The sequence below is a fragment of the Scophthalmus maximus genome, chromosome 12, assembly GCF_022379125.1.
Source record: "Scophthalmus maximus strain ysfricsl-2021 chromosome 12, ASM2237912v1, whole genome shotgun sequence".
NCBI classification, from domain to species: Eukaryota; Metazoa; Chordata; class Actinopteri; order Pleuronectiformes; family Scophthalmidae; genus Scophthalmus; species Scophthalmus maximus.
In genome coordinates this window covers 20,883,860-20,898,256 of record NC_061526.1, presented here as the reverse complement: position 1 = coordinate 20,898,256, position 14,397 = coordinate 20,883,860, and the positions used below count along the sequence as shown (strand labels likewise).

Here is a 14,397-nt window from a genome sequence, read left to right as displayed (position 1 = left end):
AAAACACTTGTGGTTTCACAGAAGGAACGAAAGTGGCGATGCCCCCCCCCCCCCGGCTGTGCGTCGAGGAAATGCAAACTGGCGGGGCATTGTCTTCCTGTACAAGGCGGTTTTACTCACAGATGCCCGTGGGCCCGGAGGAGGGCGAATACGGGGGTCAATGCGAGCGGTGGAAGCCTGGCACAACTTCTCGTCGGAAAACAATGCCGCCATCCCACAATGCCATTCTCCGCAACAAAGAGCCCTCTGAGCGGGCCACATTCAACAGCCCCGTTCACCCCTGTGACCCTTGTGCACTTTCTCCCCCCTCGCTCTCTCCGTACCGCAGTTTCACTTTAGGCTGACGGCTGCTTCACAAATATCCTGCTTCCCAGTCATGCTACAATTTTTTCTCGTGGAGCAAAGGGTGTATGATCAAAAAATGTCCGCGTGCACAGTGAGTGACAACACTGTAGTGAATGAGAGGCGTGCGTTCCTTTTGTGCGTCGGCACGGCACAGTTTTGCAATGAACCGCGGCGCCGATAAGAGTGAAGTGAGCAGCTGGGAAAGAAATGAGAAGCCTCTCTCCCGGAGCTGCACATGTCGCCCCACGCACGCCGCACAGAGCAGGAGATTGCAGGCAAAAGGACCAAATGTGGCCGTTAGTGAAACTCGCATCTACTCTGTTTGTCCTGAGTCACTGGTCGTTAACGTAGAGGAATATGATGATATACCTTTGCACGTCTACGGTGTATATATAAACGTATGGTTTAGCACGCCGGAGAGGCTGAATGTTAGAATGCAAATGTCGCTCCGGACATTTAACAGGACCTTTCCTGCCATTGCACTGCCATTTTGTGGCGAGGCTTTTGAAATCCTGTGCAAACGTCACCACCACCACCACCACCACCACAAACGGCCCCATGACAAATATTACACAATGCTTCGGGAAAATTGTTTTTTCAGGATCAATTAGCAAACGGCACTTCTGACGGGAAGTATGAATCGTGCGAGTTCAAAAGTACATCGACCGAATCGATGCCAACTAAGAGCCCTTTTCTCTTAAAGCTTGGAAAAGGAGCTGCACGCGTTTGCGGTTTACCAGCTCCTCTCGAGTCAAAGCCAACCCCTTCCCCGTCTCGCCTCTTCTCGTCCCTCTTTGGTGTGGAATTGCAAAAGTGGTTTTGGTTTCAGCAGCGCTTTTCAAACCTCATGAATGACAATCACTCTGCCAGAGTGATGCGTATCGCCGCCCGCTTCTGTGAAAGCTCTTTCTTCCTTTTATTTCCCCCCCGAAAGGCCTCGTTTGGCGACATTTTAGAAGCTGCACTCGCTCCCCGCCTGTCAGTGACAGGTGCAGAATGTGACAGCACGACGCATGAGAGCGAAGCCATGAGAAGCTTTTTTTTCTTTCTTAGGCTAAACTTCTTCAACGCCACGCTCGCCCAAAGAGTTTTGTGTTGGTTACGGGCCACTGCCCGGAAAAATCTTGTCGGCTTGTTTTTGTGGCCAGCCACGCCCTCGAGAGGAAGTTGAGCTGAGGTCACGGCTCAGTTTTTCTTCAGTGACTGAATCTGTCGGCGTCTTCTTACTGCCAGCTGCTGGCGAAGAGCAGAGGAAGGAGGAAAACACTATTATTTTTGCATTACATAATAAAAGCAGTGCTGCACTATGATGCAGGAATTATTGCATGCATCCCCCCGCCCCCTCCCTCCTCCTCCCCGGATTTGGGGGGAATGGCTCTGGGTTACGACTTGACATACTGTACATCGGGACCTGTTCCTAATATGGGCAGCGCGGCGAGGCCCAGCGGAGCAGAGCAGGAGGCAGACGGAGGAAACTGAACATGAATATAAACAGCTGTTTGGAGCTGTTTAATTCGACGTCTGTCCTCTTCAGCGAGAGAGCTCTGCTTACTAGGACATCTCACACACACGCGCGCGCAGAGCTGCAATTTCATAACAGAGATGGCGGCACGCAGTGTGATGCCAATCCCTCCACTTCCCCTCTCCCCTTCTCTTCTCCTGCCATCCATCTGTACTGTGTCTCTGTGCACAGCTGCCACACTGACAGAAATGTCAGCCATGCCGGCGAGGAGGACGCGGCGCACACAGGAAGGGGACGTGTCTCTGCCGTCTCCCCGTGCAACACACACACACACACACACACACACATATATTTGAAATATTTGCCTTTTTCGGTCTTTTAATTTGACCAACAATTAAACATCTTTTAGCTGTGAACTGAGCAGTTTGAAGACGACGCAGTCACCTTGGGATCTCAGAAGACTTTTTCTTTGGTTTCTGAAAATTGTACCTCTAAAAGACTCGTTTTAATTACTGTTATGTTTGAAAGCAAACATAAAAACTAATTAAATTATTATGATAAAATGTATCAAGGCATAATATGCTATTGCTTTCCGCCCACAACTCTTTGATCAACACACACACACACACACACACACACACACATATCTATATGTATACATTTGTTTTCCTTTTTTTTTTTCATTTAACCTTATTGCTTTGTTTGTTTCGTATCAAATTTCTCTTGGAAGATTGTTTACGGTGACTGAAATAAACAGAACCAAAGATCCTCATTCTCCCCGTGAAAAGTCTGTATTAAGATTTATCGGCCGTGCAGTCATTCCTGTTGCTGAATGAATCTGGAACGTGTCCCCTTGTTGTTTTCATGAGACGAAAACCAGACTCGCGCCGCAGATCAGGAAACACGTGGTCGTTGTGATATTAAATCTTTACGGAGACGTATGGAGGATTTTTTCTGCCAGAGGGGATTTGGCAGAGGTGCACACTTGCCGTGTTTGCTTCCGTGAAAATTATTTACATTCCTCGTGGGGCTATTTTAGTGCTTAGCTGTCAGCGCCTGCAGTCAGTGTGTACCGTCAATCTTCCCTCCGGCTACACTAAAGTATACAACAAGTGGCAGATAAGTTCACTGCTTCATTTATTGTCTTGCATTACTTATGAGTACGCTTCCCCTCTGTGTGTGGTTGCGTTGTCTCCCCTCTCTGGCAGCTCTTCGACCGCGTGCGGGAGGACAACCCCGACTTCCACCAGAAGATCGTGGCCGTCAGCAGCGAGCTGACGCAGCCGGGCCTGGCCATCAGCCCGGAGGACGTGGAGCGGCTCAACGCCTGCGTCAACATCGTCTTCCACTGCGCCGCCACCATCCGCTTCGACGAGCCGCTCAAGTGAGGACGGCGCGGAGTTTTAGATGAACGCATGAGCACAAACAAGCGGCCCCCCCATCCGAGCTCCTTCACCCACCCCTCCCCTCCTTTCACACCGCTCACTCATTCATCTCTGCTTCCTGCCTCCACGAGGGCGTCGAGTCAGGAGCCACCGGACTTGGTTGTAGTTTCTTGGAAGACGTTTCGCCTTCCTCCATCTTCAGTTCCAACTGAGTCGTGGTGAATCCCATGGTATTTGACCTCTGTGGGTTCATGCTCCGGACTGCTTGGACGACAGCCGGAGGTCCGGTCGCTCCCGATGCAACACCCTCGTGGAATGTTTATCACAAACCCCGCGCGACCTGCAGCTTCTTCTTACCAAAAGACGCGGAGAGCGTAAATGTTTCCTCTCGGCAGGAGCTTCCTGTCGCGAGACGTCGCTCCGGAGGATGTCGCTGTTTAATTTATCTCGAGCAAAGAGGAAGCAGCAGGATGTGGAGAAATTGGCCGTTTGTAAAACATAAAACATCAAGTCTCCAACAATAGCCGGTTCCTCCTTTTATTCGGTTAAAGGCAAACTCTGGCAAAATGTAGGGGCCCAATTTTCCGCACATGTTCCAGAGTTCAGGTCTTAAAAAAAACAGCTTAAGTTAAAAATATATTTGTTTTAGTCTTGGTGCAAATGAAGACGGGTCTCTTTCTTTGGAGGCGGGACCCGTTGCCGTTTGAGTGACAGCTCAGTGAGGCTAAAGCTGCTGCACTGAGCTCCACGCTTTACGTTGATCCGTTAGTGCTTCCACATCCACGTCTCTCCTCCCTTTCTCCTCTCCGTCGCTCCACCTTCCACATCTCGCGCTGAATGACCTTCACCTACTTCCTTTTAGTTTTTTCCCTCTTTTCACTCCTCCTCATGGAGCTTTCACTCCCCCGACCACTCTCTTCCCTCCTCGTCCCCTGTCGTCTCTCTCTTGTGAGGAAAGGGCGGAGGCGTAAATCACTTCGACTTCAGCGTCTCTGTTTAAGGTTGGAGACTCTCAGGCTGACACCTCGGCCGGTCCTCATCCTCCGCAGGTCTTTATCCACACTTAGAGGATGATTCCTGTTTATTAAAACTCTGATATTACTTAAGGTAGTTCTGGCAATCAGTGCTGACGACTCAGATCTATTATTTTTGCAAATCCAGATTCAGAACTATTGGTTAAATTGATTATAAAGCTGCAAACACTTTGTAGTTGTGTTCTTAGATCTGAGTAATTGATTTAGTGAGAACAATATTATAGAAAGGAAAAAAACTAGTCAGAACAGCACAAAAGAGGCGGGCGATGAGTCAGAGGCAGGAAGCGGCACGTCCGTCTTTTCCTGAGGTGACACCTGGCATACGGTCCCCAGAAGGTGGTGGGAGGATGGAACGCCCCCCGCACGAAGAACCACCTTCATCACTGGCCCGCCCCCCCCGTGGACGCCGGAGCTTGTCCCTCGCCGCCGCTAAGGAGCTGGCACCACCTGAGCACATCTCATTCACGCCCACACACACACACACACACACACCATCAATCTCTGCCTCTCTCTCTCTCACACACACACACACACACACACACACACACACACACACACACCGTCAATCTCCGCCTCCCTCTGCCTCTCTCTCACACACACAGACACACACACACACACACACACGCACACCTAACGGACGCCACCCACACAGAGCCAGAGAAGCAGAACATATCGCATCGTCCGGTTAAACTGACCCTCAGATTTTTCTTTCTGTCGCCTTGTCCTAGAAACAGAAATCAAAAACGTCAGTGAGGCCGACAGAACGGAGAAGTACGAGTACTACTGGGTTTCGCACAGAGGGATTTCAGAACTGTTGACAATGCAGCCGAGTGGTGAAATCAGCCGGAAACTTATTAAAATAATGATGAGACTATCACGTTTGTGAAAAGAGCAGATGTTTACTCTTTTTTCATCTTCTTTCTTTTCCCTCCCTCCCTCTCGTTCGGTCTCGCCTGCCCTCCGTCACCTCCGCGTCGCTCCGTTCTGCGAAATTCTCATCTGAATGAATCTCTGACGTACGAACGTTCAAACTGACGCAGTCTGACGGAGACGCACACACCCTTTTCAAAAGCATTTTCCCTTCACACACACTAAAGCACACTTCATCCCCCGTCCCACACACACACACACACACACACACACACACAAACACTCTCTTTGACTCACTCTCGCTCACCTTTTTCCTCCCCCCCCACACACACACACACACACACACACACACAAACACTCTCTTTGACTCACTCTCGCTCACCTTTTTCCTCCCCCCCCACACACACACACACACACACACACACACACACACACTCTCTTTGACTCACTCTCGCTCACCCTTTTCCTTCCACACACACACACCCACACACACATACACACACACACACCCACACACACAAACACTCTCTTTGACTCACTCTCGCTCACCCTTTTCCTCCCCCCCCACACACACACACACACAGCGACTCACACTATTTGACACCGTATCTCCCTACTCTCTCCCCGGCAGACACGCCCTGCAGCTGAACGTACTCGCCACGCAGCAGCTCCTCGGCCTGGCCCACCAGATGCAGCACCTCGAGGCCTTCATCCACATCTCCACCGCCTATGCAAACTGCAACCGCAAGTACATCGACGAGGTCATCTACCCTCCGCCCGTCGAGCCCAAGAAGCTCATCGAGTTGCTCGAGTGAGTGAGTGGACGAGAGGGGCTGCGCTTTCTCTCTCGGAATCAATTCCGTTTTGCCGTTGTATGTGTATGAGAACTCATCGCGCTTTGCGTTTCATGTGAACGCAGCATAAGGCTGAGTACATATCTGCCTTAAAGTTTCTCTCAAGACTTATTTATTACAATTACATTATCGTGTATAAGAATGAATCTACATGCTTTCGTAAAAAACATTTCAAAATGGTAAGTCAACACCTTGTATCTCTATACAGTATGACTGTCTTCTTAGGGAAAACACCTGGCATACATTTTCACTTAGTATATACCTTGTATGCAATTAAGTAATTACAGAAAAAAACGTGTAACATGGAATACAAATACATTTGTCAAATGCCTCGTTTCTCTGACCGAGTGTTGAATTCTCTGCCGCCAGGTGGATGGACGACGGCATCGTGCGGGACATCACGCCGCGCCTCATCGGCGACAGGCCCAACACCTACACCTACACCAAAGCCCTGGCGGAGTACGTGGTGCAGCAGGAGCAGGGCAAGCTCAACATCGGCATCGTCAGACCCTCCATAGTGGGGGCCAGCTGGCAGGAGCCCTTCCCCGTGAGTCTTTTGACGTTTACACGCCGTGCCGTTACTAAATGTGAGCGTCGCCATCGAGTGATGCCTAAAAGCGGCTCTTCTCATGATTTTTCTACATCCCTCGCTCGTCACCTGCTCCTCCTGCGACAGTAAAACCAATGGCAATAAGATATCGATCGCCGTAATCCTGCTCAGGTCAATACCGCGGCCCCCCCGTGGGTTTTATCTTAAGTGGCCCAGGATTAAAGCAAATAGGTTATTATCCTGGCTGACGGATTGAACCGAGTCGACTGCAATCCACCGAGACGACGAGGGGCGGGGGTAGGGGGGGGATATTGATATGTTTGTCTCTATGCTTGGTGTTTACAACACACGATATAAAAACACAAGTTTACCTCATTGACGTACGATGTAAAATTCCGAGCTGTGTCTCCCTCCTCGGGCCTGGCGTGAAGCCATCAACAGATTGTGGCGCTGAAAGAAAACACCTCCGGCCTCAGCGGCCTGTTCGTCTTGGGCACTTTTATCCGGAGCGTATTATTGGACTCAGGACGAGAATCGGCCTTGACCACATCATGGCTCTCTGGTCCCACACGTTGGAAGCAGCAGCAGCAGCCGTCTATAACCAGCGGTTCCATCCATTTTTAATGGAGCCTAATTGAAGTCGACAGTCGCTGCTGCCCAGCCTCCCGTGTTCCCACCACGGGAAGTGACATGAACCCTGAACAGCTGTTTCAGCACACACAGAGACACACACACAGGCGTGTGCTGCTGTTGAGGATGCATTGACCTAATGTCTTCGTTCAACACGTCTCTCTCGTCCTGCTCCTCAGGGTTGGATTGACAACTTCAACGGGCCGAGCGGAGTCTTCATAGCCGTAAGTGAGAAATGTCCATGCCCCCCCCCCCCCGAATCCAAACAAGAGTCTCACTAACAGAGTTTTGTTTCCCGTCTCAGGCCGGCAAGGGCATCCTGCGCACCATGAGGGCCAACAACGACGCGGTGGCCGACCTGATCCCCGTGGACGTGGTCATCAACCTCACCCTGGCGGCGGGCTGGCACACTGCGGTTCACAGGTCAGTCAGCCGAACGCAGGCCTGGACGTTTGTCGTAAAAGGCCGAAAACCTGAGTCCATCTTTTTTGTCAGACACAAACAGAGACAAAACAGTGACAATATTACAATTAGCACACGACAGTTCACACCTAAGCTCACAAGTTAAAGGGACTAGAGAACAGAATAATCTTGGACATGGATTCCATGTGTTTTGCATATGTTTTGAATTTATGATCGGCCTTGCATGGAGCCCAACATAACTTGTGTTGTCCATGTGTGTTTCGTGCTATGAGGAAAGTTATTTTTATCAGCGTTTTAATGTTCCATTCTTCTTCTCCCACACTTTGCAGACCTAAAACCTCCCTGGTGTACAACTGCACGACCGGCGGCATCAACCCGTTCCGCTGGGGAGAAATCGGTAGGTGAACTGTTTGTCGTCTTTGTTGTCAAAGGAAATAGGAACCCTGTCACTGCGGGCGGATATTTCTGAGGATATTTTGTTTGGCATCCCACAACATCCTTCACAAATCAATACTCCAGTGTTGTGACACAACGTCCCGGTGACATAGTGAAGTTGTATTTGTCCGCTTGGAGGTTCTCGTGGTGAGAGTCTGCCCCCTGCTGGAGGGAGACAGGAGAAGATGGATTCAACACTTGGAGGGAATTTGTCAGAAGTAACGGGCCCATTCGACCTTATTTCTGGGAACTGACTCAGGGTGGGAGGGGCATCATGTTTGTCATATTTAATATCAGAGTAACTGCCGTTTGAATGCTGAATTTAATTTACAGGTTACACTACATTGTTCAGCTCAACATTTGATTATCACTCTGTATTTTTTATGTTATTTGGGAAGAACATTGATTTCGTCATATCTGTGGTTATGTTTGAGTTCAGGAACCGAAGCGTTAAAATACGAGTGAAAAGTCATTGTCTCCCTCCCAGCGGTCGTGGCGTACAGTGGGATTAGAGGGAGCTTTGGATGATGATGTCAGGCTGGCACGACGATGACACGGGACCCTCGCTTTCCTCTCAGATTAGCAAACATGTTCCCCCCTTGCAAAAGGAAATTGCCACCAGATGGCTTTGGGCGGGATTAGGTCTCATCGCTGCAACTCCCCGGTTATGAAAGAGGAGCCGCGGACTCTAATCTGACTTTCCCCCCTGAAATGAGAGCGAGCAATGAAGCTAATCTACAACGAAAGGATCCGAGGAGATGGAAAACAACAAACAAATTAATTCAAACCTGAAATTCAAAGAAGAAGGATCAAGTTCATTGTCACTCGCAAAGAATTGTGGGTAATCTAGCCCAGTTCATAATCACCACTGTCCCGGGGCGTCTCGAGGACAGCTCAAGGTTAGCGGCGGTCCTCCCGGCTGGTGCCGCGAGGAGCCGGACCACAGCTGGCTGTCACCTCGGATCCGGTCATCCCCGGGCCCCCCCTGCAGTCGCCACATTTCTGATCTGTTGCCAAGGAAACGGGGCGGTGTAAGGCCTAGTTCGTGTGTGTGTGTGTGTGTGTGTGTGTGTGTGTGTGTGTGTGTGTGTGTGTGTGTGTGTGTGTGTGTGTGTGTGTGTGTGTGTGTGTGTGTGTGTGTGTGTGTGTGTGTGTGTGTGTGTGTGTGTGTGTGTGTGTGTGTGTGATGTAATGTGTAGTCACATGGCTGCCTTCGGTATCTGTGAGATGACTGATGCTGGATTCTGCGAGGGGGAGGGGGGCAAATCATCGTGCGGATGAGAAGCAGGGCTGAAAGTCATGTAGTGTCGGAGGGCCACAGATCCTCGAGGTCAACTGTGTTAACCTGTGTGATAACTCAGCTCGTGTGAATTAGCATCATGGGATCGCCAAAAGCTCATCTACCAATGTGGATTACAAAATATATAATTATATGTTGCATGATAAAGATTTTTAAGTGAACCCAGTCTAGACAAAGATGTTTGAAGGCAATGACTCGTCACATCCTTAATTTTAACAAATGAAAATGAAAATGAATACAGATTAAATTAAAAAAGAGATTTAGGAAACAATAACTTCAAAGAAAATAAAGATAGAGACAACCATGTCCTGAGTATACACTGACTGTATAATGGTAGAGATACTAATAGTAGTATATATGGTTGCTATTTGCATAATAAAATAAATAAAAATATAATTTGTGAGACCAATGAAAAATCTTAATCATCCATATGGTTACAAGAGGTATTAAGAATTTTGGAAACACCTTCAGAACAAGACCAGTTGGTTGATTTTTTTTTTTTTGCTTGAATTGATTTAAGAGTCTTCTTGACCTAGATGTTGATTTTGTTTTCACTTTCTACTGACTAAACCATCATCTTTGCCTTTCTTATTTTGATTTTTTGTTGCAGAGCACCATGTGATGTCGTCCTTCAAGAGGAACCCCCTGGATCAGGCCTTCCGCAGGCCCAACGCCAACATCACATCCAACTACCTGATCAACCAGTACTGGGTGCTGGTCAGCCACAAGTTCCCCGCCCTCCTCTACGACCTCTTCCTGCGTCTCACCGGACAGAAACCGCAGTGAGTAAACCCCTCGCATCATGGCCGCCGTGCGCGTGATCTAAAGAAAAGTTCAGCTGCGTCGCGACCTCTGACCCTTATCTCTGCCTCGCTGTAGGATGATGCGCATCTTTAACCGCCTGCACAAGGCCATCAACCTCCTAGAGTATTTCAGCAGACAGGACTGGGAGTGGAACTCGGAGAACATGAACATGTTGATGAACCAGTTGACGCCCGAGGACAGGAAGGTGAGATCCCCCATGTACCGGCTGCCGGTTTGTGTACAATATTCCACCTCCTTATCTTGATTCACAGGTACCAGTTTGCTCCGATCATCATATAAAATGGTCTGGTGAACATGTATATTTGCTCATAATTCTAATTCTGACACTTGTTAAATGGTTGTAATACAACCACAGGTTACAACACACTTCAAAAAATACAGTTACTTGAGTAATGTAATAAAGTTTAATTTCGTGCTACTTTCCATTTCATACTTATTAATGTCTTAAATGTTGTTGTTTTTTAATGTACCACATTTACGTGAAAGCTATGATTACCGACATTCAGATATCAAGATTTTTCATACAAAACATATGAACAATCTGTAAAATACGATGAACTCCTCTGGATTAAACTACTTAGTACTATACACAGAACACAAGTACGCTCCACATTGTACCAATGAATGTGTCATTAATAGCAATCAAATTATTCCAGTTTTACTTTAAAGGTTATGATTTCTTTTTTTTCCACTGACAAAATATTTGCTTCTTCAACTATTTCAACCTGAGGCGGTTGAGAGCAAACTGGGACTAAAGAGAATTGTAACAGCATCAGGTGGCACTTTGCTCCATCTAGTGAGTGAAAGTGGAACTTGACATTCATTTTTAATGTATAATAGGAGCTTGACCTTTTTTTAAATCTTGCAGACATTTAACTTTGACGTGCGTCAGCTGAACTGGCCCGAGTACATAGAGAACTACTGCATCGGCACCAAGAAGTACGTCCTGAACGAAGACATGTCCGACATTCCCGCTGCCAGGCAGCACCTGAGGAAGTAAGTCGTCTAGTATGAATATTAAAGAGCGGTCACTCTGTTTGACAGATAAAGGACTCAGTTATGCTTTGTTGTGAGTGTGTTTGATCACACGTCAAATAATGTTGATTATTCTGAGAAAAATTACATTTAGCAGGAGTTCTCCCTCTATTAACAAATTTTTACGTCTACATTTCCCTTACGTAACAATAAAACATTGGCTTTTTTTATTTCAATGCAACATTGAATTATTTTACTTTTGTTTTTGTTTTGTTTTTACCTTCCATTCATTTCTAAAGATAGAGAATTTGTATGAATTCATCATTTTTTTTCTGTTTAAAAAAAATTTTGATTGAGAAAAAACACAGAAAAAATGTATTCTTTAATTAATTAATTTTCATTCAACCTCTTAAATCTGAAAAAGACATTGTCAAAGAAAAATGAGAAATTACAGTTTGAATCACTTGAAATTATTATAAAAAATCACATATTCATACATCATTTGGAAAAACTTTTTATAATCCATTATATTTTCTGAGGAAAATACAAATTTATTGACGGCACAATCTTACTGTAAAGACTTACGCGCAGATATAATGTTATGTTTAATGTTTCATCAGCACCTCTTTGGGGTTTAAGAAAAAACCCTGTACATTATGTTTGGTCTCTCTCCTCCTCCTCTCCCTCACTCCCCAGACTGAGGAACATCCGCTACACCTTCAACACTCTGTTGGTGGTTTTCATCTGGAGGGTGTTTATCGCCCGCTCCCAGATGGCCAGGAACATCTGGTACTTTGTGGTCAGCCTCTGTTTCAAGTTCCTCTCCTACTTCCGTGCATCCAGCACCTTAACCAACTGAGTCCTCCTCGCCGCCATCGAGCCGGGGGGACGGCAGCCCCCTTCGCCTTTAGATATCAGCAGGACGAAAAAAAGACGCTCGTCCTTCCGTTTGGATTACTGTGGCAGCAGGGCTCTCTAAAGGTGGGGGGGGGGGCTGCGATCGAGTGAGGCACTCAAGATGGTCAAAAAAAAAGAGGTCTACTAGCCATGAATTATTTTAGTTTGGACATCTGTCATCAGTCCCTGCACTGTTCAGTCACCAAACAACCGCCCGTCCCACCAAAAATAGTGTCGTCAATCATTTTGAACCTTTTTCTTCCCAAAGTGGCCAATTATATATGCAACAATAAGCCTTTTGTGCGGTTTCCACTTTCTTTTCCACGACATTGTCTCCATCCTCTTGAATCTGGGTACATTGCCTTGCCTTGTGATGATTTAATTTTTTGGTGGATTTTTCTTCATACTTGAAATACGGCAGTTCTTCAGTGGAGGACAATTTCTACAAGATTCTTTTGGTTTCTCTGTTTTTTTAACTTTGTGGAGTGGAAATCCACTTCCTCTCTTTAATATGCAGGTGGTTTTGGATGTGTATCTACTGCCTTTTTAAGATCACACACAAACACACACACACACACACACACACACACAGACTAGTATTAAAGATCAAATCCAACCACACACACGACTGTATCACTACAGATCTGCCGTTTCTCCCCGCCGTCGAGGTTATCGCTTAATTTACTATCACAGATGATAACGTCAGTACGTCTTTGAACATAGAACTCGTGTGTTCGAAATGCTCATCCACTTTTTGCCTGTTTGTACAGCAGTTTGTACTGAAACTAAGTTTACTACTTTTTACATCTTTATACTTGCGTCAAAGGCTAGTCTGATTTGTGGTAGACCTTGGCAGTGTATTATATATAAATAAGAGTACATCAAAGTTTATTTGTATAGCCCAGTATGACATATCGTAAAATGTTTACCCAATATTTGTTACTAAGACCAAGGTTTCTAAGAAGACAAAAAAAAACTCTCTCCTCGGACGACTGGGGGTTTAATTATAAATTCATATCGCATAAAAAATGCCAAATACCACAATGGGATTTAAATCACATTATGTCCAAAGTAGCAGGTACAGTATGTGAAGATGGGGGACCGAGGATGGAGCAAGCAGTGCGGTGGAGTCGGGTGTCGAGTCATTTGAAAGATTGAAATCCCATTTTGTGCCTCTGGTGTAACGATACACTTGAGTCACAGTGGTGATTTTCTCTTTTTTTCTCCTCTTAAATAATAGTCACCCAGAGATGTTTTAAAACCCCCCAGAAGACATTACAACAGTTACTCCTGCAAATAAATATATACCAAACAGAAGTAAGTAGAGAAAAGTAGTGGACCAAGTGAGGTGCCTTGAGGGACACCTTGATTGATGAAGAGATGGGCTGCTATTTTAAAAGCAAGACAAACTGGGATCTACATGTTTTTCTGGACCTAAATCACAAGAGTGAGAGATTATAAACGAGATTACAACCTTATCCCCAGTTTGGAAGATCTGTAAATAGTTGATCTTGCATATTATTCTTATAGATTACCAAAAAAATGGAAGTGTTATGTGTTGAACGGGCAAGTCTGATTTTTTCTAAACAAACAAGAAAGCTGTACAGTGGTGAACAGTAGGCTTGACTGTATACAAATACATAAGATACGAACCCTTTATGGGAGGAAAAAAAGGGACAAAACTAAATAAATGTTTATGCAAAAATGTCTGTGGTGTAAACATGGTTAACTTGTCCTTAATTTCAGATGGGACAATGAACCAAAATGGCTGCAGTTGCACAACGCCTGTATGAACTGGTTTCGTCAGAATTGTTGTCACAGAGCTACAGGGCTATTGTAACGGTGTCATTGTTATGGAGCTTTATCTTCTGCGTGTCCGTCTGACGACAACGTGTTTGTCTTTGCTGTTTGCAGACACTGTTATTACAGGAATCCCAAGGCAGGAGCTGCAGTTACTGTGCGTAACCCAACAGCAACACATAATCAATAACGTCGTCTTATTCTTTCTGGTGTCATTTGGAACATGTTTGTTTTCTGCTCTGACAACATTTCGTTCAAGTCTGCTTTGCAAAACTGAAATAAACTAAAGGATAAAAAAGAATAAGTGTGCTGCGGTCCGTTAAACTCGTCGACTACTGTACCTCTCTGTGTAGTTCCTGTTGACAAAATGTATCATCGCCAACTGTATCTCAATGATATGAAAATGCTTATATTTCTGATTAATCTGCGTATATGAGAAAAACAATTAATTCATAGTTATCAAGCTTTTGAATTACTTGTAAGCCCTCATCAATGCTCTCACTTGCTAAAGGTAAAATAGCAGTTATGACCGAGACGTGTTCTTCCTCGAACACTGGATTTCTGTCTAGGAAAAAATTTTTTGTATTTATTTGTATAAAAACAATAACATGC

The 14,397-nt window shown here is 46.0% G+C and overlaps 1 protein-coding gene across 2 annotated transcripts in view; it reads left to right on the top strand.

Moving 5' to 3' along the window:
* The window catches only part of si:dkey-97m3.1 (fatty acyl-CoA reductase 1), a 30,950-nt gene extending 16,864 nt beyond the window's left edge, over positions 1-14,086 (top strand). For both annotated transcript variants that reach the window (XM_035610153.2, XM_035610161.2), the window contains exons 3-12: positions 3,016-3,191; positions 5,728-5,907; positions 6,320-6,497; positions 7,310-7,354; positions 7,435-7,553; positions 7,883-7,950; positions 9,899-10,070; positions 10,168-10,297; positions 10,982-11,109; positions 11,785-14,086. In XM_035610153.2, coding sequence (XP_035466046.2) covers positions 3,016-3,191; positions 5,728-5,907; positions 6,320-6,497; positions 7,310-7,354; positions 7,435-7,553; positions 7,883-7,950; positions 9,899-10,070; positions 10,168-10,297; positions 10,982-11,109; positions 11,785-11,947 — 1,359 coding nt within the window. In that variant the 3' untranslated portion in view covers positions 11,948-14,086. The remainder of the gene's footprint in view (positions 1-3,015; positions 3,192-5,727; positions 5,908-6,319; positions 6,498-7,309; positions 7,355-7,434; positions 7,554-7,882; positions 7,951-9,898; positions 10,071-10,167; positions 10,298-10,981; positions 11,110-11,784) is intronic.
* The last annotated feature ends 311 nt before the right edge of the window (positions 14,087-14,397 follow it).